General features: G+C 48.4%; 1 protein-coding gene across 1 annotated transcript; it reads right to left on the bottom strand.

The window, feature by feature from the left end:
- Positions 1 to 216: 216 nt before the first annotated feature.
- Positions 217 to 3,583, bottom strand: LOC109772700 (uncharacterized). Its single transcript, XM_020331396.3, has 2 exons — positions 3,329 to 3,583; positions 217 to 1,394 (listed from the first exon to the last, which is right to left on the bottom strand). The coding sequence occupies exons 1-2, from the start codon at positions 3,525 to 3,527 to the stop codon at positions 427 to 429; spliced, it is 1,167 nt and encodes a 388-aa protein (XP_020186985.1). The 5' UTR covers positions 3,528 to 3,583; the 3' UTR covers positions 217 to 426.
- Between the last annotated feature and the right edge of the window lie 16,756 nt (positions 3,584 to 20,339).

The raw sequence follows: 20,339 nt of genomic DNA on the forward strand, positions 1-20,339 counted from the left end.
CAAATAACCAGAAGCCCACCCGAGGCACCTATGGAGGGAACGAACGCAAACTTATCGAATGGTTTCGGGCAAAACTTACGCAAATAGGAATGATCAAAATGATCACGTTTTGTCTCCTAAAGACAAATTATCGAACACCCCGAATTTTCAATGTGAGAACGCAGAGCCAAATGCTTTTCATCGGAACCAATACCGCGCACATTCCAACAGATAATATTCCATGAAGTAGCAGCACGATTCATACCAAAATAAGGTTCAGAAACTCACACTTGGAATAAAACCTAAGGAGAAATAAAATAAGCCTCGCGCCACACAACCAGATAATAAAGGGTGGTCCTGAGTGCACAAACGCAAACATAAACAGATAAAAGCCTATGATGAAGAGAGGCAAAAGGCGCATCAAAGTGAAGAACCGAGGCATCAGATTCAGGGCTGATAATTCTCCCTCGGAGCAAGCAGCTTGTCTTCAGAGAGCTCGGTCAGGGGAATGCCACACTCCTCCGACCCCATCAGCTGAATAGTTGCAATCGAAAGAGGTGCAGGAGCAGGACTGGGCACCGAAGCAGGAGCAGGATCAGGAACCGCTAGGACCAAAGCAGGAACAATTGCAGATTTGCGCTTACGAGAATCAGACGGCATGTCCACCTTGAACCCACGATACATGTTATTGCGACTGCTTCTACGAACTTCAGATGTGATCAGAGGAGTTGCAGCCCTAGGCTTTCTTCCTCTCTTTTTCCCTGAATGGGCAACAGATGCATCAGATAGGACAGTAGGGGACATGTCCAGCGACCGAGGCACTGAATCACCTATGATAGCAACAGCATCAGAGGAATCGGACTCAGCAGAAGGCAAGGACCGCAACTCAAGAGACCCAGGGGTATCTTCAAAACTCAACTTACATGCCACTTTCCTTGACACTTGAGGCTGAATAGAACCAGCAGCAAGGACAGCTTGAACACCCAAAAACCTGATCAGCTTAGTGGGAATCACCGGCAAATTGAAGAACAAATTGTCCCTACCAGGCTTTGGGTTAAGCAAGACCTTAAACACAGACCGAGCAAGACTGAACACATCAGGGACAGCTTCAGAGCTCTTGGGAGCAGATTCAGACCAATACATAAGCTGAAAATTGGCTCTGAACAGACAGAAATTGATCTGCAGGGCATGATTGCTACTTGTGCGAACATTATTAACAGAGCCAGCTGACGCAGCATTAGCATTGATAACAAGAGGCTCCTCTTCCATGGACGCAGAAGCACATATGTTATCATTATAAGCAGAAAACGGACTATCAGCAACATTAGGTTCAGGTACTAATCCATCAGAAAACCACACCCCCTGATTCCTTAACATCTCTTGACAGTTGATCTGTCCTCTGACAGGAACAAAATCTGGCGAAGGAGGAGCAAGCAATTGAAGATTAGCAGAACTTCCACCCGAAGGAATGGCCCCACCTGGACCAAACACCGAGTATTTGACAAAAAACTACCACATTAGGGGTTACGGTCCCACAGAACTACCATTTTCAAAAAAGTGACTAATAACTACCAAAAATTCTAATTTTGTGACTAAAAACTACCACTTTTAAAAAATGGTCAATTTAGACGATTTAAACACGTTTATGACATGCGGGGACCACCCGTCAGGGCTGACGTGGCGGCAAAGTCATTTCCGTTTATTTTGACCGTTACGTTGACTGTTATTACAAGTGGGGCCCACCTGTCAGCGTCACTCTTCTTCTTCCTCCTCCTCCTTTCTCTCTCTTCCACCACCACCTCACGCACCCCTCGGCCCTCGCTCGCTAGCTACAGTTCCACTACCAAATCGACCACCGCCGACTCCTCCGGCGAGATTCTCCGCCGCCTCTCCGGCCCCCTCCGCCGCTCCCACTCCACCGCCGCGTCACGCCCCGCCTGGGCGATGGTCTACCGGATCTCGACGGCAGAGGAATCGGCGCGAGGCGCGTCCCTCTCGCTCGCCCCGCCCCCGCTCCCCTCCCGCGACACCGTCCTCAAGCGGGCCTTCGCTCTGGACGCCCTCCCCGCCGCCGACCGCCGCTTCATCAACGTCTTCGGCAGCAGCGTCCTCGCCGCGAGCGGCGACGGCCTCCTCCTGCTTGGCGCCTACAAGAACCGCGCCAACGCCTTCGATATGTTCGAGGGCCGGGCCCCGACCGCGGCCCCTTTCGAGGTCCTCGACCAGGTGTACGAGCGCTAGTGCTGCTCCGACCCGATGAGGCTCGCCCGCTTCGTCTGCAACCCCGTCACCGGCGAGATGGCGCGCCTCCCGGACTTCGATGGCGCGGAGGACGCCTTCGCCGCGTCCTCAGGCCTCCTCACCCACGCCGACGGCGGGCACGGGCCGCCCAGGAGTTACGCCGCCGCGCAGCTCAGCGTGGTCGACCACAGACGCCGATTCCTGTTGCGCCGGCTCACTTCAGAGACTGGAAAGTGGGAGGAATTGCGTAATGATTGATGCTGACAGGTGGGCCCCACTTGTAATAACAATCAACATAACGGTCAAAATAAACGGAGTTGACTTTGCTGCCACATCAGCTCTGACGGGTGGGTCCTGCATGTCAAAAACGTGTTTAAATCGTCTAAACGGGCCATTTTTTAAAAGTGGTAGTTTTTAGTCACAAAATTAAATAAATTTGGTAGTTATCAGTCACTTTTTTGAAAGTGGTAGTTCTGTGGGACAGTAACCCCTAATGTGGTAGTTTTTTGTCAAATACTCCCAAACACCCCATTACGCACCAACCAAGCCTGCAGCCTGACTTGGAAAGCTTGTTCAGTAGTAGCATGCAGACCAAACAAAGGGTGAGCATCACCATTAGGAGGCAGAGGATCTTCACCAGCAAGAGGAACGTCGTGCTCAAACACATTTGCTCAGTCAGACCTGAGAATAAAAACGGGTACAGTCCAAGAACGCCTCTAACCCCCCATCTGACGCATAACAAAATCCTTTGGAACCACAGACGGACTCATAACCCAAACTTTACCAAGAACCCCCGACAATGGTTCACGTGGACTAAACCAACTCAACAACTTGCCAAAATGAGAAACTACTTTCTCCACCCAATACTGCGTCTGGTAATCTTGTGGAAAAGCAAGCATAAGGACCCAGGTATAACGACCAAGAGCCGGCATGCGCATATTAATTGCTTCATCATGTTTGACAAAAGTGACCTCTACTTCCTCATATAGCATATATGTTTTACCAATAAGAGCATCTCTAAGAGGCACAGTGCGGATGCAAAACAGACCAAGGCCAAGCGGGGAATCCTCAAAGAAGCGAACAGAGTAACTATCATGGTTGAGCATACCAGCAAGAGCAGATCTGGCCTCCTGTCGCAGATGAACTGGGATAGCTCGGCTGGTCTCCGCGATAAGGAAGCGATCGTGGTTCAATGGCAGATGACCACTGAGCGCCATATCCACCCGAGCCTTGCGATCGGGAGGCCCCTGCTCCACCGTCATACCATGGGGAAGGAACGCGAGCGGGTTGACAGGGAAGTTCGCCATCTTCTTGGAGGAGCAGAGAACGAGGGTGGAACAGGACGAAGAGGAATATGAGGCATCCAGCGGCAGGTGAGTTTGTTTTATGGGAGCCTTTGGAATCCAAACCGTCAACCTAGAAAATCTCAACCTTTTGCAGCCCACCACCGCGTGACCATAGGCCCAGCAAAATTGACAACATGGGGACGCCGAGCAATTAGAGGCAACATGGCCCACCCGCAGGCACCTGACGCAAAAATGCTGCGGGTTTTTGGGTAACCGTTTGAGATTTGGCCGAGCAGAACTAATCTTATCGGGACTAGTACGATAATGCTGGCATTGATTACGGGAATGGCCAAACGAGAAACAATGAAAACAACATCGCCGAGCCTGACAATCCACTGCCAGACTTGAATGGATAATCCGAATGAGAAACAGCCAATGAATCATCCACCGCATTAAGATTGCAATTATGATCAGAGGGGCAAATAGAATCCTCCTGTCCCCCACCATTGAATGCCGCAATCCATTTAGAAGCCTGTGCACTGGAGGCACGACTCTTTGCAAGATGAGTCTTAGGTGGTGTTTGGTTCTCTAGTCCTAGGACTTTTTCTAGTCCCAACTAAAAAGTCCTTAGTCCCTAAAAAGTCCCTCCCTGTTTGTTTTCAGAGACTAAAAAGTCCATAGTCCCTTCCTAGAGGTTATTAAATGACCATGTTGCCCCTAGTATATAGAAAAATAACAATCAAACAACACCATGGGTGGCGGGCCAATGGGTGCATGGAGGGGCATTATTGGAAAAGTCCCAAAAAGACCCAAAAAGACTCTCCTTGAGAGTCTTCTTCATTTAGTCCCAAATGCCTAGTTTAGTCCCTAAAAAGTCCCTCCCGTTTGGTAAAAAAAGTCTCTAAGAGGGACTTTTTCTAGTCCCTACACAAAAAAGTCCCTGGAAACAAACACCCCCTTAATACCCAGAGGTTTACGTTGATGGCCATGCACAGCATTTAAGAGATCTGCCGGGATGTTATGAAGATAACGTTGGTGCGCGCGCTTCCGATTGGAATGCACCATCCATTCCGAACCAACCTTGGGCTCCCGACGATCCAAAACAAAGGGCTTGCCATGAAAAAGATTGAACAAACAATGAAAAGCTGGCATGCGACAACGCTTCAAAGCACAGATGAAATGACCCACACGGTTGGAGGCAACCGAGAAACGGAAAATATTATCCGAGAGCATTAACACGTTGAACCTCTTGAGATTGTCCCCCAAGCAGGAACAGAGCGCCATGGAGACAGAATCCACATCCAAACGAAAAGAACTTGAATGGAAAAGAACCACCAGAAAGAACTCCGAAGAGGAGATAGATCAATCGAAATGGACCGGAGAGTGGAACCGGTGACGCACCTGATCGGCCACCTTCTGGCCATACGAGAAATCCCAGTCAATGAGAGCATCCATCCTAACAATCTAAGCAGATCCATGGAGAGATCCATCGGCGTGGTGGAAGCAGGTGGGAGGGGAGGAGAGGAGGGGTGGGAGAGGAGCCATTAACTCGCTAAAAATTAAGGAAGACAACGTAATGGGTTATTCCTCGCATTGAGGCATCTCCATAACAAATGGCAACGTTACTAGATCAACAAATGTAAATCTTTCCAGTTTGACAAATGGCAACATACCCAATATGATAGATGCAAATCTTACCAAATTGTTTGTATGTGGTTGCACACGGGTCATCCAAAACAACCGTTTGCGTTGAAAGGATGCACAAATCCTGCGCTGCGGATTTTCCCTCGACTTAGGGGGGAAGACCATAGCTCTCAGTTTGCATATGGGTTTTCTATCTAAAACGTTTGCGTTGAAGGGATGCAGAAATCCTTCTCGGCACATTTTCCCTTGGCTTCGTGGGGAAGCTGTCAGTTTGCATACGGGTGTTCTAACTAAAGCGTTTGCGATGAGTGTTTTATATTTAAAAACCGAATTAAACTGCGGCTTGGGCACCATTAATGGAGAGGATGCGAGCAAGACAGGCGGCCATGGAAGTCAAAGGGCTCGCTTCCCGATGAGCCTGCACGGCGTACAGCTCGCACGCTTCCCGTTGAGCCTCCGCATTGGAGTACCGCTCGCACGCCTTCCGTTTAGTCAGGCACACAAGCACCTATCCGCACGACACCTCCTAGCCATTAAAAGAGTGAGGCGTGGTATCACGTGAATGGTTCACAGAACGCACACAATTTAAATTATACAAAACGTTTGAGATGTTACAGTGGCAGCTATTTATTTCAAAATGCCTTTGTTGGCTGTTATTCGAGTGCGCCTTCTCTCAAAATGGACACGAAAAATACCACAGCATGTCGAGTGCCATTCCATTATAGCATGCCGAGTTTCATGAATTTCAGACGAGGTTTGGATTCACTAGAATTTAAAAACAAAGTATCTTAACGTTTTGCCGGCAATTAACAGTGCCCTGGTGTTTGAAATTCATTCCCATTTCTTGCATGGGACCTAAGCATGCCCTGAAGGACAAATATTTGATTTTTCAACCAATTTATATGCACTGGAGCTTGTGCATGTAGTTCAAATTTGAATTATGTACATGAAATGCCTAGAAAACCCAGTTAATGTATAAAAATGTCCAAACGAACCCCGAAAAATTCCAAACGTAAACACAACACTCCTGTTGTTCTATGTTGACACTAGAAATATTTTGAAAGCACTAAGAGACAACGGATATCGTTTCGTCCCCAAAGGTGGCACGTTCCCTACCGAAACCATCACGCTTGTTGTGAGAAGCTTATACCGAAACCTGCCCCAAATGGGACAATTTTTTTACCACGGCATGTTGATGCTGCTCCATGACAGCATGCCATGTTTCATGCACTTCAGACGAGTTTTGGATTTATAAGAATTTAAAAGCCATGTATCTCAATGTTCGCGGCCGAGTGATAGTGGCAGGGTGTTAGAAATTCATTCCCATTTCTTGCATGGGATCTAAGCATGCAACCAAGGACACCGATTTGATTGTTCAACAAGTTTATATGCATTGGAGAATGTGCATGCAGTTCAAATTTGAATTATGCACATAAAATTCCTGGAAAACCCAGTTAATGTATAAAAATGTCCAAACAAACCCCTAAAAATTCCAAAATTGAACAAAACACTCCTGTTGTTCTATGTTGACACTCAAAAAAATTTGAAAGCAATAAGAGGCAACGGATATTGTTTCGTCCCCAAAGGTGGCACGTTCCCCACCGAAACCATCACGCTTGTTGTGAGAAGCTCTGGTTTGTGAGAAGCTTATACCCAAACGTGCACCAAATGGGACAAATTTTTTACCACGGTATGTTGATGCCGCTCCATGATAGCATGCCAAGTTTCATGAATTTCAGACGAGTTTTGGATTTACTAGAATTTAAAAACCAGGTATCCCAATGTTTGCGGCCGAGTGATGGCAGGGTGTTTGAAATTCAAGACAAAGTAGAACTTCGTTTTGAGGAGTTTGCCCCCCGTTCGCCGCCGTCCAGCCGGCGGCTACTCTGGGATGGATCAAGGTTTAGGCCAGGGGGCTTGCTCCGTTTTTTCTGGAGCTAAGGACCTCATCCTCTCCTTCCTCCGGCTTAACACCGGCGGTCTGTTCAGGGTTCCAAACTCATAGTGGCAACTAAACACGAGGGTTGCGCTCGTTGCGAGACTTAACCCAACACCTTACGGCACGAGCTGACGACAGCCATGCACCACCTGTGTCCGCGTTCCCGAGGGTATTCAAGCTCTTATTTTTGCAACATTAGCCGCAACCTATATAGGTGAATCCATGGAGGGTCATCATTGAATTGACTCTTTTTGGAAATAGTATTTTTTTTGCAGCTTAGCTCAATTCATGCATGGTTCCAGATAATCTGCTTGGTTGCAAAAAAATAGTTAGAAATGTAAAGCAGCCAGTAGAAAACCAAAATAACTAGTTAAAGTAAGCATGAAAGAGTTAAATTCCTTTTTTTTACTACACTACATATGTTGGTAAGGGCACACTAGAGAAAAGCAAGGACAAGTAGCTAGTTGACTAACGCTTTCGTTCCCATTTCTTGCATGGGACCTAAGCATGCAACTAAGGACACCGATTTGATTTTTCAACCAGTTTATATGCACTAGAGCATGTGCATATAGTTCAAATTTGAATTATGCGCATAAAATGCCTCGGAAACCCAGTTAATGTATAAAAATGTCCAAACGAACCCCGAAAAATTCCAAAATTCAACACAACACTGATTGTTTTATGTTGACACTCGAAATTTTTTGAAAGCAATATGAGGCAACGGATATCGTTTCGTCCCCAAAGGTGGCACGTTCCCTACCGAAACCTTCACGCTTGTTGTGAGAAGCTCCGGTTTGTGAGAAGCTTATATCCAAACCTGCCCCAAATGGGACAAAATTTTTACCGTGGCATGTTGATGCCGCTCCACGATAGGATGCCAAGTTTCATGAATTTCAGACGAGTTTTGAATTTACTAGAATTTAAAAACCAGGTATCTCAACGTTTGCGGCCGACTGACGGTGGCAGGGTGTTTGAAATTCATTCCCATTTCTTGAATGGGACCTAAGCATGCAACCAAGGACACATATTTGATTTTTCAACCAGTTTATATGCACTGGAGCATGTGCATGTAGTTCAAATTTGAATTATGCGCATTAAATGCCTGGGAAACCCAGTTAATGTATACAAATGTCCAAACGAACCCCGAAAAATTCCAAAATTGAACACAACACTCCTGTTGTTCTATGTTGATAGTCGAATTTTTTTGAAAGCAATAAGAGGCAACGGATATCGTTTCGTCCCCAAAGGTGGCACGTCCCCTACCGAAACCATCACGCTTGTTGTGAGAAGCTCTGGTTTGTGAGAAGCTTATACCCAAACCTGCCCCAAATGGGACAAATTTTTTCCACGACATGTTGATGCCGCTCCATGATAGCATGCCAAGTTTCATGAATTTCAGACGAGTTTTGGATTTACTAGAATTTAAAAACCAGGTATCCCAATGTTTGCGGCCGAGTGATGGCAGGGTGTTTGAAATTCAAGACAAAGTAGAACTTCGTTTTGAGGAGTTTGCCCCCCGTTCGCCGCCGTCCAGCCGGCGGCTACTCTGGGATGGATCGAGGTTTAGGCCAGGGGGCTTGCTCCCTTTTTTCTGGAGCTAAGGACCTCATCCTCTCCTTCCTCCGGCTTAACACCGGCGGTCTGTTCAGGGTTCCAAACTCATAGTGGCAACTAAACACGAGGGTTGCGCTCGTTGCGAGACTTAACCCAACACCTTACGGCACGAGCTGACGACAGCCATGCACCACCTGTGTCCGCGTTCCCGAGGGTATTCAAGCTCTTATTTTTGCAACATTAGCCGCAGCCTATATAGGTGAATCCATGGAGGGTCATCATTGAATTGACTCTTTTTGGAAATAGTATTTTTTTTGCAGCTTAGCTCAATTCATGCATGGTTCCAGATAATCTGCTTGGTTGCAAAAAAATAGTTAGAAATGTAAAGCAGCCAGTAGAAAACCAAAATAACTAGTTAAAGTAAGCATGAAAGAGTTAAATTCCTTTTTTTTACTACACTACATATGTTGGTAAGGGCACACTAGAGAAAAGCAAGGACAAGTAGCTAGTTGACTAACGCTTTCGTTCCCATTTCTTGCATGGGACCTAAGCATGCAACTAAGGACACCGATTTGATTTTTCAACCAGTTTATATGCTCTAGAGCATGTGCATATAGTTCAAATTTGAATTATGCGCATAAAATGCCTCGGAAACCCAGTTAATGTATAAAAATGTCCAAACGAACCCCGAAAAATTCCAAAATTCAACACAACACTGATTGTTTTATGTTGACACTCGAAATTTTTTGAAAGCAATATGAGGCAACGGATATCGTTTCGTCCCCAAAGGTGGCACGTTCCCTACCGAAACCTTCACGCTTGTTGTGAGAAGCTCCGGTTTGTGAGAAGCTTATATCCAAACCTGCCCCAAATGGGACAAAATTTTTACCGTGGCATGTTGATGCCGCTCCACGATAGGATGCCAAGTTTCATGAATTTCAGACGAGTTTTGAATTTACTAGAATTTAAAAACCAGGTATCTCAACGTTTGCGGCCGAGTGATGGTGGCAGGGTGTTTGAAATTCATTCCCATTTCTTGAATGGGACCTAAGCATGCAACCAAGGACACATATTTGATTTTTCAACCAGTTTATATGCACTGGAGCATGTGCATGTAGTTCAAATTTGAATTATGCGCATTAAATGCCTGGGAAACCCAGTTAATGTATACAAATGTCCAAACGAACCCCGAAAAATTCCAAAATTGAACACAACACTCCTGTTGTTCTATGTTGATAGTCGAATTTTTTTGAAAGCAATAAGAGGCAACGGATATCGTTTCGTCCCCAAAGGTGGCACGTCCCCTACCGAAACCATCACGCTTGTTGTGAGAAGCTCTGGTTTGTGAGAAGCTTATACCCAAACCTGCCCCAAATGGGACAAATTTTTTCCACGGCATGTTGATGCCGCTCCATGATAGCATGCCAAGTTTCATGATTTTCAGACAAGCTTTGGATTTACTAGAATTTAAAAACGAGGTATCTCAATGTTTGCGGCCGAGTGACGGTGGCAGGGTGTTTGAATTCATTCCCATTTCTTGCATGGGACCTAAGCATGCAACCAAGGACACATATTTGATTTTTCAACCAGTTTATATGCAGTGGAGCATGTGCATGTAGTTCAAATTTGAATTATGCACATAAAATGCCTGGGAAACCCAGTTAATGTATAAAAATGTCCAAACGAACCCCAAAAAATTCCAAAATTGAACACAACACTCCTGTTGTTCTATGTTGACACTCGAAAAATGTTGAAAGCAATACGAGGCAATGGATATCGTTTCGTCCCCAAATTTGGCACGTTCCCTACGGAAACCATCACGCTTGTTGTGAGAAGCTCTGGTTTGTGAGAAGCTTATATCCAAACCTGCCCCCCATGGGACAAAATTTTACCACGACATGTTGATGCCACTCCATGATAGCACGTCAAGTTTCATGAATTTCAGACGAGTTTTGGATTTACTAGAATTTAAAAACCAAGTATCCTCAATGTTTGCGGCCGAGTGACGGTGGCACGGTGTTTGAAGTTCATTCCCATTTCTTGCATGGGACCTAAGAATGCAACAAAGGACACATATTTGATTTTTCAATCAGTTTATATGCATTGGAGAATATGCATGTAGTTCAAATTTGAATTATGCGCATAAAATGCCTGGAAAACCCAGTTAATGTATAAAAATGTCCAAACGAACCCCGAAAAATTCCAAAGTTGAACACAACACTCTTGTTGTTCTATGTTGACAGTCGAAAAATTTGGAAAGCAATAAGAGGCAACGGATATCATTTCGTCCCCAAAGGTGGCATGTTCCCTACCGAAACCATCACGCTTGTGAGAAGCTCTGGTTTGTGAGAAAAGCTTATACCCAAACCTGCCCCAAATGGGACAAAATTTTCACCACGGCATGTTGATGCCGCTCATGATAGGATGCCAAGTTTCATGAATTTCAAACGAGTTTTGGATTTACTAGAATTTTAAAACCAGGTATCTCAATGTTTGCGGCCGAGTGACGGTGGCAGGGTGTGTGACATTCATTCCCATTTCTTGCATGGGACCTAAGCATGCAACGAAGGACACATATTGATTTTTCAACCCGTTTATATGCACTACAGCATGTGCATGTAGTTCAAATTTGAATTATGCGCATAAAATGCTTGGAAAACCCAGTTAGTGTATAAAAATGTCCAAACGAACCCTGAATAATTCCAATTTTTTTGACGACACACCTATAGTTGCATGTTCACTGCAGATAAAAGTTCTAACAATTCAAACACCATCCTTTGTAGTTGTGACCCCATTATGTAATTCAAATCAAGATGATAAATCAAGTAGATCGCACACAGTTTATTATGACCAACCGTGTGAGATGCAGCACAAAATATCTTGGAGCACCGTCGGTGTATAGTATGCCTATGGCTTACGCGAGAGGGTGCGTCGGCTACAGTCCACAGCCGGGGTGTCAAGCACACTAGCTCACTCCCCAAATATCTTTTCACTGTTCATTTGTCGCCGGTGAAAGATGGGGACGTGGACCCATGTAGTGAGGGCAACTTCGTTGGCCCCCTCCGGCGAGAGCGCGGCCGCAGCCACTAGGCGCATGCTAACAAGCTTTGTGAAGGCGACTGCAGTCTGCGTCCGCGTGGCCAACGCAGCCAAAACGGCCACTGTTGCTTCTCAGGCATCGGCAGCAGCATCTGCCTCGGGGATAGCAACTGGCGAGAGCGGCACAGCAGCTGTCCGTTCCGTAGTGGCGGCCTTAGCCCTGATGGAGGCCGCCCACTACCATGTCGAGGCCGTCGACGCCCAGCTCATGGCGGTGACCGCACAAATCGAACGAAGCTTCTCCGACAACGGTCGGCAATCCTCCACCGAAATGCTGGCAATCGCCGAGAGAGTTCGAGCAGTTGTCCGTTCCTGCGCGGCATACCTTGCCATGATGGAGCCCGCCAGAGCCCAGATCGCGTCCGCCCACGCCCAGCTCATGGCGGCCTTTGCCAAAGAGATGGCGGACGCGGATGGTGAGATGCTTGCCGAGTATGGTGCGATGGATGCCATGGAGCCCCTTCCCTAGGAGACCGTCGGGCGCAAGCTGGACGTGGAGGCGGCGGCGGAGATCGACGAGCACTAGCCTTAGTAGTACTCTTTGTTTTTTTAATTAAGAGCGCCGGTCTTTAATTTGTTAGAGTAATGTTTAGGTCAGCTAGCTCTATTTAATTGTTGAACTTGCTCGATTAAGAAGTTAGTCTCCTTTGTGTACCCAAATTATGCAATGACGTGGATGACCACTGTAACCAGGGAAATTCGAACCAAAAGTTTTGACGTCCGAACTCAACACACATGGGTTAAGCTATCTGAATCGTTTGTGATGTTCACATACCGTACATAGTTCTGAAAAAGGGACCGTGTCTGATGACACTTTGCGCGCCAGCTTTTCGCTGAAGCAATTCCAAATTTTCGGCTTCCGTTGAAATATCTACCTCGCCGCCCCTCCCCCTTACCAAAAGCCACATTTCCCCTGTTTCCGCCTTCCTTTCCATGTTGAAACCTTCACTCCTTGCTTGCAGCGCCGCCTCCTCGCCGGCGACCCTCCTTCACGCTGCTCAGCCACGCCTATCCAGGCAGGTAATTCACATCCGACCCCAATCCTCCTCCTCCTTCCACATCCCACATGCCCCAACCGCCAGCGTGAGCGCGACACCTTCCACCCATATCACCGACCCCTCCACCAAATAAGCGCCTCCCTAAGCCATGGTGCACGCAGTATAGCCAGGATCTCAAGGAGCATTTGGCAGCGGAGAAGCAAATCGCGGCCGCACGCACGGATGAGGTTGTGATGGCTGCCATTCGTGCCGACCCCCAGATCTTGGAGGAGCACCTCGCCCCGAGGCCACTGTTGACGCCTCGCACGCCGACGTTGCAACGCGGTTGGCTGCTTTAAACGACAGTTCGTGGCATTTTCTCGAGGCCATCGTTTGCTAGCTACTGCCTTTCCTTAACATATTCTAGTGAATTGTGCTATCTACCTTTACCATGCAATCTTCTGCTATAGTCTATATGTTCTATATGTCATGCAATGTGGTGTTCAGTTAACAGCTTGGTTCAAATCTGAATATGTGATGTTCAATTCTTGAGAATGCAATATTTACAAGTTGTTAAGCATGCTTGGTTTGGTTAACTGTCTGATCTTATATTACGAGTATGTTATATTATGCAATGTGGTGCTTAGTTAACGTTTGGTTCATTTGTTGTGGTGTTTAGTTAACTGCTTGCTTCAATTCTGCAATGTGATGTTCAATTGCTGTGGCTGCATTCTGTTATTGTATACCACATGAGGAATAAATCGAATTTGGCTGTACTAAATACATGAGAAACAAATACAATTTCGTAGTTGTTAAGCATGCTTGGTTTGGTTAACTGTTTGATCTTCTATTAGGAGTATGTTATATTGTGCAATGTGGTGCTCAGTTAATGTTTGGTTCATTTGTTGTGGTGTTTAGCTAACTGCTTGGTTCAATTCTACACTGCGTTGTCCAATTGTCCTGGGTAGAATTTTGTATTGTTGTGCATGTGAGGAATAAATCGAATTTCGTTGCACTTAATACATGAGAAACATATACAAGTGTTATATTTCCTAGTTCTTAATCATGCTTGGTTTGGATAAATGGGTTTTCCATGTGGCTTGAATTAATCTGATGAATCTGCAATGTGCTTATTTTTCATCAACATATTTTACTGACCTTATGCGAACCCTTACTTAACCTGATGACTAACTACCTTATATGTGTTGCAGGGAAACAATGGGAAGCACTGAGGTTTACAATCGAGGTCAGCACGTGCATGGTCCGTTGTCCAATAGCACATTATTGTGCAATTGCAGGAACCATTCTAATATTTAGGTTTTTAACAATTTGGTCTTGCACATGTAGGTCCTGCTGTTAGAGGTTTTGACCAACTGTTCGACCCTTTTTTCATATGGGGAAATGAGTTGTCCATGAATATCAGTCAAGTCAAGAAACTCAAAAAGATTGTTAGGATAAAGAAATTAGCGACAAAAAACAACAAGATCTTTGTCTGCACAATGAAGAAGACATCAGTTCACTACAGGATGGTACTAACTATTATACCTTGCCTTTTTTATTCCTTTGCCCCATTTCCAATATAGAGAAGATATTTATGCACATCCTTGTTTTCAGGCCGTTCCAAAGTAGTTCACTGATGCTTGCCTCTCAAACTACCTGTATGGTCAGAAGGTGAGGAATGTTTTCATACAATACCCACGGTTCAATATTGAAGTGTTCCTGAAGAGGACGAAGGATGGACGGTCAATCATCCACAGACACTGGCCTAAAGTTACAAAGACCTTCAACATCAATGAAGGCTCCATATTCGCCTTCTGCTTCACCAGTTTTCCAGATGAGATACATCTGTCTATGTACCGTCTATGATGCTAATTTCAAAAGGTTATAGATGTTGCATGTGAAACTTGGTCCTGGTGTTGTTGTGTAATGGGGTAGCTGAGTGCTGAAGCATTATGATGTTGTCCTCTGATGTATTTCAATTATGAAAATGAAATATATTGTGTGCTTAATATGAAATGTCAATTAGATTAATAAATGGATTATGAATAATCAGAATTAGCCTGCTAATTGGTTTTTTCTATTGCAAACAGTTATTGAGAAAACACCGTGTGCGATGCAATCAATAACGCACACAGTTTCTAGGAATAAACCGTGTTAGATTAATGAACAATCACACACGACATCCTCTTGAAAACTGTTTGCGTTAGGCCACCTGGCGCAAACGTTTACCACATAAAAACTATGTGTGATGGACAACCCTTGACACACCGTTTCTTCTAGGCACCGTGTGTGATGAATTCAATAACGCAAACGCTAAAATTGTTAATACCGTGTGCAATGGAAACGCTATCACAAACGATTTAACTGGAAAAATTGTGTGTGATGTACTTGCGAACAAAAATGTTTTCCTTGGAGCGACTGTGTGGGATGTATATACGAACGGAAACGTTTAGTGCTGGCTGACTGTGTGGGATGTACTTACGACCGGAAATGATTTCGCATGTATAATTGTATTTTTCAGCACTACTGTACGTATTTCTATATTTGAGTGCTCGTCGGTCGCACACGACCTCATTTTGCCGAGCGTGTGTGCCAGGAGGGCATATCCTCGACAGTTTCTGGGTCGTGTGGGAAGGACCCCCGTATCGCCCACACTCACTTGGAGACGGTTCCAAAGGCCATCGCGGAAAGGGGTTAAAAATTGTTTGTTTAGCAGCTCGATGTACTAGTGGTAGGGCAATAGGGTTGAGGTGGAAGCCCTCCGTGATCGAATCCCCCTCTGGCAGATCGCCCGAAAAGGCCCCAAGATGGTATCTTATGAGAACAGAATCTTGCGGCGGCGAAAAAGTATTTTTGTGGACGCTTCTGGTGGTTTGGGAATACTTGGGAATTTATAGGGTGTAACTAGGGTTATAAGACCTCCAAGGGGCCCACAAGCTAGGGGCGCCCTGCAGGCTTGTGGCATCCTCGGGAACCTTCTATCCCTCCCTCCAAGTTACGTAGGTGTCTTCTAGTCCAAGAAAAATCATCGGGAAAGTTTTATTCTGTTTGGACTCCGTTTGATATTCCTTTCTGAAAAAGTCAAAAACAAGGAAAAAATAGCAACTAGCACTGGGCACTAGGTTAATAGGTTAGTGCCATAAAATGATATAAAATAGTACCAAAATGCATATAAAACATCCAAGATAGATAATATAATAGCATGTAACAATCAAAAATTATGGATACGTTGGAGACGTATCACCGTTCCTTCTGTTACTTGTCCAACACCCCAACCTACTGGTATTGGGATTCCTCGGATAACCAAATAATCAGCATAGTTCCATTCCCCCACAATAACCTTGTACTCCTCTACGCGTGGGCATCCACTACCGCGTCTTCCCCGGCTCCGCGTCGTCCCCTTCCTAGGCCTCGCCGTCTTCCACCGCCCTGGTGCTCTCGGCGCGGCGTGGTCAACGTGGTCAAGGAACGGCTTCCATCGGACGTGGACTGTACGTGGAGAGGCTGACAGCTGGGTCCACGGCCGCAGCAAGGAAGTGCCTCCTTATTATGCGCAAAATAATTATTCCTCCACCTGACTGCTGGGACCCACCAGCTACATCTTCGCACGCAAGGAAGTGCCTGACAGTCGGGACCCACCTGGTCGAAGCGTACGTAGCGTTGTCATTCTGGTCGCGAACGTGTACGTACATACTGGTCGATGTAGAGGCGCGCACGTGCCGTAGTAGAGGCGCGCACGTAGCAGGTACACGTACGTACATCGGCCAGGGTGGAAGAAAGTAAATACAGCCATGTACGTACATACGGGCGGGGTCTCGAACGCCTACTCGCGCGTACGTACGGCCAGGGCTCGTGTACATGGCTGGGTCGGAACGGAGAAACAGCGTCGTCGTCGTGTTCATGGGGAGGCAACGGAATGCGTCGTGTTCATCAGGAGGAAACGGAACGCGTGGGAGCCAACCGGCTTGGACGGAACAGCCGATGGAAACGAGGCCTGGCGTACCACAGAACGGAGGAAACGGCCTTGTGTTCGACCGGCCACGTTCGAAATGGGACCCTATTCATCGGGAGGGGTCTGGCGTACCGCAAAACGGATGAAACGGACCTCCTACAGTCGAAACGGGGGTCCTGTTGAACGGGAGGGGTGTGGCGTACTGCTAAACGGAGGAAACGGACTTGTGTTGGAGCGCTACGGTCGAAACGGGGGTCCTGTTCATCGGGAGGGGTGTGGCGTACCGCAAAATGGGACTCCACGGGATACTATTCATCTCCATCGTCGACCCCCTCCAGCCTCCATGGGCTACTGTTCATCCACCGTCGACCTCCTCCAGCCTCCACCTGCGACTGTTCATCCACGGGCTCCTGTTCATCCAGCATCCACCGCGCGCTACTCCACCGACTACTGTTCAACCAGCCCTCTCCACGGGCTCCTGTTCAACCACCCCTCCACGGGCTACTATTCATCCTGCCCTCCACCGTCTACTGTTCATCCTGCCCTCCACGGTGTGGTCCTGTTCATCCTGCCCTCCACGGGGTCCTGTTCATCCAGCCCCAACCGGCTCGAACGATCGGGGTCCTGTTCATCCACCCCCACCGGGAACTGTTCATCCAAACCCCCCAGCAACGCTCACTGTTCATCCAGAGGCAATGCCACGGGGTCCTGTTCATCCACCCCACCGGGAACTATTCATCCAAACCCCCCCCCCCCCACAGCAACGCTCACTGTTCATCCAGAGGCAGCATCGATCGGCTTCAGTTAGCAGCAGTAGCGAAGGAATCGCTCGATCGGGTTCAGTTAATAGCCATCGATTGATCGCTCGGGTCCAGTAACGCGTAGCATGCAGTTTAATTGCTCGGGTTCAGTTAGAGCCCAACGCCTCGCTCGGGTTCAGTTAGAGCCCAATGCCTCGCACCCACACGCGTGCGTGTATGAGAGAAACGCGCATCGCTCGGCCCCGAACACCCACCGTAACCGGGAACACCCCGGTATTTTCCTCGCCCTCGCTTCTACCATGGTTTTTTCCATCATGGACGGCCCAAAGAATGTCATGCAGCTGCGTCTCCGGCCCGCCCAGGATGAAAAGCCCATTTTCTGTCATGATTTTTTGTCATAGAAGTAGGACCCCACCACATCTATGATGATACTGGGTTTTGTCACAATTATCATCATAGAAGTGTCATAAGTATGACAAAAAAGATTTTCGTTCGGCCCAAAATGTCACGGATGTGTCTTTTTTGTAGTGAGCTGGCGCGGGGGAGGAGAGTGCACTGTGGCTGCAGCTCCCCCGGTCCTTCCACCGCTGGCGTGTGGTGGCTCGACGGAGCGCCAGCCCGAGGGCCCTGCCGGCCGTGGCTCGTCTTTGTTGGCGTCGATGACGAGGCTCCGGATGGTGGCTCTCCACTCATTGAGCTTCTCCGCAGCAGGAGGGAAGTCGAGGAGCAGCTGCGCGCGCGCCAAAGCTTCTGCTGGCGCGGGTGGTGGCGAAAGCTACGTGGACCATGGCGCGCTTCGACTTCTAACCACGCTAGAAGGAGCTATATCACGGCCCAGCTGCTGCGTGCCATTTTCGCCAGCGCTTCGGCGGGCATGCTGGGCTCCTTCGTCCTGCGGATGATGCACAGGGCTCTTCCCACGGCGGTGTCCAGGGTCACCGGCGTGGTGACGCTGCTCGTCGCGCACACCATGGGAAGAGAGAGCTGTGGGCGCCGGGGTGGGCGTCCTGGAGGTCATCGCGCCGCCCGTGGGTGGCACGGCGGTGACCCCGGAGGGCCCTGCGCCGCCTGCGGGGGGCCCAACTCTATCTCTGGATTTTGCGGCGTGCGACCCGCCGTCTTGCCTACGAACGACGCCGCTCGCCAGGCTCTGACTGCCAGAGCGATGCTGGTGCTCGCGGGCCGCGGCTCGGGTTCTGTCCGCGACCGGCCCGCTGCTCGTCCGCACTGGCACGGGCCGTTCGTTTTCCGACGAGCCGATTGCCATGATCGTCTTCTTCTTGGGTGCCATGGCGATGAAGAACCGCTAGGCTAACTGCTAGATCGGATTCTCACGACTGCGCCCCCACCTGGCGTGCCAAAGATGTTGGTGAAAACGACACCTATGGGATCACTGGAATCCCTTCTACGGTTGGCGGGCACGGGGTCGTGAGAAGAGCAGGCCCAACAGGAAGCACACGGATCGTTTACCCATGTTCGGGCCGCGAGGATGCGTAATACCCTAGTCCTGCTTTGGTGGATGTATTGAGTGTTCTTGTGTTCTTGAGCTAGCTATGGGGTGTAACTTGCCCAAAAGACCCGAATCCCTCTCCTGGTCGCCTTGGGCCTCCTTTTATAGGCGAAAGGGGTTGCCACAGTGGCACACAGGAGGTGGAAAGGTCTACAGTGCTGCGAGCTTATCGCCCGTATTATAGGACAAGATGCATTTAATGCATCGCTTAGGTGTCCCTTAGCTTTATCGGGGATGGGAACGAGGCCCGTCCCGTCCGTCGCCGCCTTGCCTTGCTTTGACACGCGCCTAGGCCAGCGATGCATGCGGCGCCATGTAGGCAGGCATGCTGCTGAGGTGGCGCGGTGGTGGAGCCTTCACGAAGATTTGCATGCCACCACGCAGGTGCTTGCTGAGTTGGAGTAGAGGCCACCCGTCGCCACGCAGGTGCCTGCCCAGCTGGTTGAGCTAGCAGCTGCTTGGGGACGGTGGTGGAGTCTTGGCTGGTGCGGGCCTGGCAGTGGCCCTGCTGGCGTCCTCGGCAAGGGCCTTGCCGGGGGCCCGGCAAGGGTCTTGCCATGGTGTTGCGGTCGTCCCCTGCAAGGCGCTTGCCGGGGGTCTTGTGGATTCCCTCGGCTGGAATCCCTCCGAGGGTCGCCGTCTTCTGGTCCTCATCTGATCTCACATGTTTATGATCTTGACGAAGATCTGCACGCCACCATGGAGGCACCTCCAGAGCCCTGGTCCCAGAGTAGTTGGTTGGGTTGGGACCCGTGGGCTCAAGGGTGGCTCGCTCTGCTGGTGTTTGGGCAAGTTGCCCCGGCAAGGCTCTTGCCGGGGCCGCGGAGGCCGCCCCGGCAAGGATCTTGCCGGGGGAGTCCACCTCGCCCTCTTGCTCTTTGTGTCTCTGATCTTGGCGTTGTCTTGGGCTTCGGCTTCTCTCCGGCTCCCCTCCTCTGCCCTGCTTAGTGTGGCCACAGCGCGCGGCTCCGACTGCCCGTGCACAAGTAAAGGGGTACAAAGGAGTGCCCCTACTTTTGTACACCGACACTTGAGGTTCTGCAACTTTTTCTCTCCCATATTTATTATTCCCTATATATTCGACGAGAAGCCAGACGGTACCTTAATACTGAGCAGGCATTCAAAGAAGATTTCCTTCTCTTCTTTGGTAAGAGCGTAGCTGGCATGAACCTGATGTATGCCGTCTTTTCCGTGCATACGTTGCTGGTCCTCCTGTGCCTCAGGTGTATCTTTTGTCTTCCCATACATGCCCAAGAAGCCAAGCAGGGTCACGCAAAGATTCTTCGTCACGTGCATCACATCGATTGCGGAGCGGACCTCTAGGTCTTTCCAATAGGGAAGGTCCCAAAATATATATTTCTTCTTCCACATGGGTGCGCGTCTGTCAGCGTCATTCG

This window comes from Aegilops tauschii, chromosome 5, assembly GCF_002575655.3.
Source record: "Aegilops tauschii subsp. strangulata cultivar AL8/78 chromosome 5, Aet v6.0, whole genome shotgun sequence".
Taxonomy (NCBI): Eukaryota; Viridiplantae; Streptophyta; class Magnoliopsida; order Poales; family Poaceae; genus Aegilops; species Aegilops tauschii.

What these genes read in the sequence shown, in the direction of transcription:
- LOC109772700 (XM_020331396.3), bottom strand. Translation starts at nt 3,527, where the DNA reads ATGGCGAACTTCCCTGTCAACCCGCTCGCGTTCCTTCCCCATGGTATG. An exon ending in GGCCAGATCTGCTCTTGCTG is followed by an intron (nt 1,395 to 3,328) that starts GTATGCTCAACC and finishes CTCCTTCGCCAG; the next exon opens with ATTTTGTTCCTGTCAGAGGA.